This window comes from Grammomys surdaster, unplaced genomic scaffold (genome assembly GCF_004785775.1).
Source record: "Grammomys surdaster isolate TR1022 unplaced genomic scaffold, NIH_TR_1.0 63, whole genome shotgun sequence".
Classification (NCBI taxonomy): domain Eukaryota; kingdom Metazoa; phylum Chordata; class Mammalia; order Rodentia; family Muridae; genus Grammomys; species Grammomys surdaster.
Window position 1 is genome coordinate 23,952,789 of NW_021604565.1, and position 7,504 is coordinate 23,960,292.

The 7,504-nt window shown below is 33.9% G+C and overlaps 1 protein-coding gene across 3 annotated transcripts in view; it reads right to left on the reverse strand.

The window, feature by feature from the left end:
- Csmd3 (CUB and Sushi multiple domains 3) overlaps positions 1-7,504 on the reverse strand; it is a 1,130,934-nt gene that overhangs the window by 401,163 nt on the left and 722,267 nt on the right. For all 3 annotated transcript variants that reach the window (XM_028765583.1, XM_028765601.1, XM_028765593.1), the window contains one exon: positions 3,771-3,959. In XM_028765583.1, the coding sequence (XP_028621416.1) occupies positions 3,771-3,959 (189 nt within the window). The remainder of the gene's footprint in view (positions 1-3,770; positions 3,960-7,504) is intronic.

The window sequence follows — 7,504 nt, forward strand, 5'->3', positions numbered from 1 at the left end:
AAAAAAAAAAAAAGAAAGAAAGAAAGAAAGAAAGAAAGAAAGAACAAGAAAGATGAGAAGCTATTATTATTGAATAACTACCAAGAAAGGAAAGCTTGTGAAGTGGAAACTTATGGGTTCTTTGGAAAATCAGTTGTTAGTGTTTTTTGCTGGGGCAAACAGTGTCTCTCTCAGCTGACATCACTCTGTCAAATAGTTTATGTCTGTGAAGCTGTGAAGGCCTTTTCTTTTCTTTTTCCTTTTTTGTAGTTTACACAACAGGTGTCAATCCAACATGCTAAGCAAGAATCCACTAGAAATTTAAGATTCTTAGCCTCTGAGTTAGAAATTTAGTTTTGGTGAGCAGAACTGAGATGAGTCACATGATGGCTCAAGCCAGGAAACCTTAAAACAAAGAAAACTAGCTCTGAGGTCCCCTGCTGTGAAGAGAGAAGATGGATGCTATAAGTCAGACAGCCAGAGGGTAAGAGCTGCCTGCTTCCTGAGACAGTTATTATTAGAAATGTGATTTAATTTAAAGGTTTGGTTTATTTGCTTTTATGGGTAAGATTAATATACAGATTTGCCCGAGTCATGTGATGAATTTCATACACGGTTTGGAACTAGTACAGGGAAAAATACATTCACTGACTCCAAGCAGAGAGCAGAGATAATTACCTAAGAAGGCTCATACAGCATTTGTTTAGTTTACTTCATTTGTTTTGAATTGTTTTATATATCAAAATGGGTGTGATTTTGAGTTTTGTGATTGTTTTTTTTTATTCCTCTGGGAAAGAGGTCAAGCTACAGTTTTCATGGTTACTGGCTAAAGGATCTGCTGATTTAGGAGAAAGCCTTTGTCTCTGGGTTTTTAGAAAAGGTGTCTGAACATCTTCCAAAGTTATATGGATCATAGTAGATAGAGGTAGACATCCTGATGAACTAAATTCAAGAGAATAAAAAAAAACAGATACAGATTCTTTGTGCCATCATTCTCATGGCACGGATAAAGACATGATTGGAGCAGAATTTCATCCTAACTAGTCTGTACACCCTACAAAGACGAATATAATCCATACAAGTATCTTGATGATACTTAAATTTTGTTTCAAGATGTGTATATTGCAGGATATACAGCTTTGGTGAGATTCATTTTCAAATATGCTGAACTGACCTGCTTGAACTCCTGATCTCTTGGATTCAGTCAGAATGCAAACATCAGAGACTATTAACACTTGTTGGTGTGGCCTTCTTAAGGTCTAACCAACTCCACCATTTTCCCTACTTTGCCTCCCTCTACTTTAAGATATATCAATGCCCATATTCAGCAAGAAGTTATGAAGAGTTTTCCCAATTCCCTGGGTTCAGGAATATGGAGGTGATTATTCTAAGGTTGTCTTTCTGGGGAATTTAGAAATGATCAGAATTTAACAGGGTGAGTATAGCTAAAATTGACTGTGTAGCTATAATCTCACTTGGTAGAAATCTTTTTAATTGCTACTAAGTTAAAGTTATAATTTCTTACATTTGTACAGAAATTATTTTGATACAGAATTAAAGTTTTCATTGGTATTATTTTTTTCTATTGATACAAAAATTTTAAGAGTACCAAGCTTAGACCCAGTCCTATTTTAACTGCCTTTATAAACTGATTTTAGATAATTGAGCATATGAGTTAAAGGCCAGATAGCAAATTCATGCTCTGAATTAATTATGAGGGTGTTTTCAAGTTATTTTAATTAGAAATAGCTGAGAATAGTTAGTGGAGAACAGTTCAGATTACTTTACATAGATAGCTTTAAAAAACATCAGAAATCCACAGAATTGACATTTAATGTTATTTAATCAATTGTTTTTGAAACATATCTGCTTCTGACATGTCTTTCTTGGATTCAAAGAAGAAACTGAGCATCTCTACCTCCAGGTGAGATTGATTGTACATTGTGGCAAGGTTGAAATTGCCTATTTCTTCTACTGACCATTTCTGTTCATGGGAGAACACAAGTTACAGGATAGTTACTGGCTTAGTTCTCCTGAGACAGAATAAGCTAGTCTTCAATAATTCCTGTTTTATAAGGTCTGTCAGATGATCCTGGGCCATATTTGATGTTCCAACTTGCTGACATAAAGAGGATGTATAGGTAGACAGCTATCTCCACATTTGTCTCAGTTCTGGAAGCTCTGCTAGGTAGGCTTCATATATTTTGAGAGTATTAGTTGTTCTTGGATTTCTGATGGGGTTGAAGACTAGTTATAATCTCATAGCCAACCTAGGCTATTTAGCATTGAAAGAATATATATTTGAGATGATAGTTTCCAGATAGTATACAAGCTAGACCAGGACATAACAGATATGGAATTATAAGTCTTTTTAAAATTAGGATAGATAACAGAGTGTTCTATTTAGTTGACAAAAAAGATGGACTTGATGTTAGGTGTATCTTATACTTTATAAATTACAAAATGGTAATAGTTATACTTAATTTATATTAGAAAGAAAAGTTTTTTTTTTTTAATGGACAGAAAAAGTGAGATGTAGTGGAATTTTCCCGATTCACTGGATAATAAAGATGACAAGAAACCAATTACTGGGTAAGGAGGTAGGACTTCCCGGTGGGGGAGAGGAAGAGAAATCACAGGAGAAAGAAACTTGCTTTTGGACATCAGGAGCAAGGCAACCAACATGTAGGAGACTGGAGGCTGTTAGTTTGTTAGAATAGTTGGGGAGATTAGGATGCTAGGTTCTGTTCCCAGAGATTGTTTTAGCTGTCAATGTTAAACTAAGATTTTCTGGTGTTTTCCTTTATGTGGTGACTCTACTGAGTTCAAGAGAACGGTAACTGTGTCAGAGTGTGGGTTTGCAAGAAGTGCACCCCAGCTAGCTAAGGTATTTGGGAGTGTGGTGCAGACTTGGCAGCAGCTAGCCACAGGGTAGAGAGAGTGAAAAGGGAAAAAATGTGGTCTCAGGCTGAGAACAGACCTAGACCACCAGCTGGTATCTAGCTGGCATTAGCATACATTTGATTCTTTTATTATTTCATGCAGCAGCACACCATCAGAAGTCTTTTGGTCCATTTATTTCTGTGGGGTCCCAACAAATGGAGCTCAACTATGCAATGTAAGGTGGACCAACATATGTGTGTCATTAGCAAGGAATCCTTCATCATGAGTCCTTACATACACTTACTTTAGCAGAACATCCTTTCACATGTGTCTGCTTCAGTAAAACGCTCCTTCATGAGTCAGCCTGAATGCATAACCTGTCTCAACTTCAGTGAAATGTTCCTTCACATACCTACTTTAGGAAAACACTCCTTTAGGTGTTTTCCCCAGCAAAACATCATCAAACACAACCGACTTTCCAAAGAACCCTTAAGTTTCCACTTCAGATCTATTTTCTTTAAAGGTATGACTCCTAGAAGGACTGGCATCCTTAATTGGCTGGCCATACATCTGATTGAGTACAAAGAGAGTTGATAGTTTTTTAAAATTGAGGATATAAATTTGGGTGAGTACAGAATGGAAGGGTGGACCTAGGAGGAGTTAGAAAAAAGGATGAACGTGATCAAAGTTTAATGTATAAAATTCTCACAAAATTATTTTTTTAGAAAAAACAACATCTTTAAATGGGGAATAATTATGACTTAATATCAATGTTCTTTCTTATCTGTTAAGTAGATTTGATAAAAGTTGCCAAAATTCAAGATATGCTTATCCTTGTATTTACAAAGTCTATATTGATATCTTTAGTTTATGAGTAGACACAGTCTGTAGAATAGATGAGTTCTTACCATCACACGTCGGGAGTGGATGACTCCACCAATGGTTTTTTTCACAAAGAAGGGGCTCTTCATGGCTCAATCGGTATCCTGGATCACAACTAAATGAAACAGTTGACCCAATGGAGAAATCATGGCCATATCGACGGCCATGGACAGGGATGCCAGGGTCCAGGCAAGAGTATGTATTCACTGTAACACCTGAGAAACAAAGGCAGAAAAATGAAGAATAAGACCGATGGTATCCTGGATCACAATTAAATAAAACAGTTGACCCAGTGGAGAAATCATGGCCATAGCAAAGGCCATGGACAGGGATGCCAGGGTCTAGGCAAGAGTATATATATATTCATGGAAACACCTGAGAAACAAAGGCAGAAAAACCAAAAATTAGGCTGAATAGATCCAAATTCACTAATATTCCTATTTCATCAAGCAGTTGAAGTAGATTAATTTTAACAAATAAATGAATGTACTTGAACAATTTAAGTATTTTATTTACTATATCCTGATTTAAGGATAAAATTTATGTTATTTAATTTGTATTCAAGTAAAAAAATTTATATATATATATATATATATAAATATATTACAAATTCAACAGTCATAGTATTATTTGCTTTCTGAAGGTATTATATCACACTTAAAGTTCTAAATACAAAATGAAATTGTTTAGCATTTAAAACTAGAGAAAGAGTAGAATTATATAATATATGAAAATTATATACATTAGTTTCTAAAATAATACTTTAACTGTCAGATGTTTACTTGCAAGTATTTTCAGTAGTCTGTTATGTTTCATGGTAAGTTTTCTGAAGATAGCATTCTTCCTGATTTACAATCTCCGTGTAAGATCTTCCTTTAACACAATATGTCTGCATTATCATTGGGAAAAAACCTCATAGTGCTTCTTAAATTAGTTCTATTCTACTTAAAATCTTTATTTATTCAAGTCAATCATTCAACAATAGTTGGCCTCTTATGCTAGATAGTTTTATGTCAACTTGACACAAGCTTAAGTCTTCTGAGAGGAAGGAGTCTCAATTAGAAAATTCTTTCATAAAATCAGGCTTCAGGCAAGCCTATAGGGCATTTTAGTCATTGATGGGGGAAGAACTAGCCCATTATGGGAGGTACCATCCTTGGGCAGGTCTTCCTATATTTTACGAAAAACAGGCTAAGCAAGCACTGAGGAAGAAACCAGTAATCAACATCTCTCCATGGTCTCTGCATAAGTCCCTGTTTCCAGGTTCCTGCCTGTTTGAGCTCCTTTCCTGACATTCTTTGATGATGAACAGTGATATGGAAGTATAAATCAAGTAAACTATTTCCTCCCCAAATGATTTTTGTCATGATGTTTCTTCTCAGCCATAGAAACCCTAACAAAGATATGTTTTTTGCATGTGTCTATTCCATATATAGTTATGATTGTATATATTCATATCACTTGACATTTTATTATTGTCGTACTCCAGAACTAATGGTAACAAATTCAAGAGTATTCTGCTAGAATTTAACGTGAGCAAATTAGACCCAACTATCTTACTATCTTAAAATAAATTATCTACCAGTCTTGAGCTTTCTCACCAACTGCTAAGCTTCTCACTAGTTTTATACCTTCACTTCCAGGGAATCCCTTATTGGTTCCCTTCATTAAGACAATCTTAGGATTTAGTCACATAGTTTTGGTCCTCTTAGTAAGTTTTAATCCTTTTTTAAAATACCAGATCACGATTATTTTCCTTCACCTATAACTCTAAAAATCCAGTTGGGGGTACGGGGGCTGAAGATGTGATATACAATATGAATTAATGTAAAATTTAGCTAGCCAAGTTATTTTAATGATTTTAAATTGAACTAATTGCCTTTCCTCTCCATTTTGACAATCCAACTGATGAAGTAAATGGATGCCTTTCTTTTCTGCCTCCCCCTTTACTGTCTGAATCCTTGATGCATGGAAAAGAGTAAAAAAATAACTTATAATATGTTGTTGAAACAAACTATTATTTTTATTCAAGGTGTGGTTCAAAGCAATAGAAATGCTACACAAACAAGAAATGGCTAGAAATTAGTAAGAGCTAATAACAACTATTCATTTATATTACAATGTACTTGCTAAATTATTTTTAAAAGGATTTCTAAGCTTTACAGGATACATAATTTTCAGAAGTTTATATTGCTGTTATGTCCAATGACAAAACTTCTTTCTTAAGATTGTAGTTATTAAAATGAAATTTCAAGGTTGTATTGGTGATGATTATTATTATATATAATAATTTTTTAACATTTTAATTTCTGATTTCTAGCATATCTTCCTTGTATGATAATTTAACACTTGTCTGTGGCTATAGATATGTTAAGAATCCATTTATAATTTCAATGTGTTTCTTATTCAGGTAGTCAAGAAGGCTTTATACTGAGTTATTTTCTGAAGATTTTACGAGGTAGTTTCCAAAACCTCTTCTGGTATATATCTGAATTAGGATTTTAGGTAAAACACCATAATGAACAGTGCTCCCCTTGGGGAAAATTTCAGTGGTAGAATAAATTAATACTATTCTGAAGTATTATAATATATTTTTATGTTTTATTTTCTGTTGAAATCTAAAGCTGATGCTATCTTATTGGTATTTGTAAGTTCCATATATTTGGTTTTGAACTTTACTTGAACTGTTATTCTTGCATATTTTAATATCTTATAATTAAAATATACTTATCTCCTTTTCTCCTTTCTGTTTCTTCCCTCAGATCTCTCAGGTATATTCCTCCCTTTGCTTCCCCTCAAATTATGGCATCATTTTCTTTAGGTATTATTGCTACACACACACACACACACACACACACACACACACACACACACACACACAACTTGCTCTGTTGTTTAGTCTGGCTTGCATGTATATAATTTCAGGGTTGACTATTTGGTATTTGCTAATCAATTAAGGGCTCGTCTCTGGGAGGACTATTTCTCTCACTTTTAGCATTCTTTAGTTGCCTGGAGTTCTTTATCTTTGAGTGAGATAGCTGAGATAGATTATGATACAGAAGACCAGAAAGTTGCTGAGAGTGTGTCTGCAAGAAATGATGGGAAAGCATCACCTATGATACCACAAAAATATGTCTGCCTATAGAAGAACCAAGAAGTATGGCACCAAGGACATACAGCATGGAAGGGCAAAATAATAGAGTTTTTGCTATCTCCCTTCTTAGAGGAAAAAGTGTGAGGCAAAAATGAAAGACATTAGAAGCCAGGAGTGTACATTGTGAGTGGCATATTTATAGTAAATCTTTCTATAGATTTCAATCAGATGAGGAAATAATATTTTCTTTTACTAATTTGATTTTAAAAGTAGAAATTAGGAATCTGTCAAATGCATTTTTAAAGTTCTGATGAACAGTCTTTTGATGTTGAACTCAGGGGATGGTTTATTTAGAAAAGGAATTTATTTCATATAATAAACTTTATTAATGAATTGTCAACTGATAACAAGTTTCTGCTTCTTGGTAACAAAGAAACTGTGACAGTGTAAATTATTTCACAATCATAAACAGATGATAGTACTAATAAAATAAATCTGGGAAGAGAGACCTAACGTTATGTTATGTTTGTTATGTTATGTTTGTTATGTTGAGTTTGTTATGTTATGTTTGTTATGTTATGTTTGTTATGTTTGTTATGTTATGTTTGTTATGTTATGTTATGTTATGTTATGTTATGTTATGTTATGTTATGTTATGTTATGTTA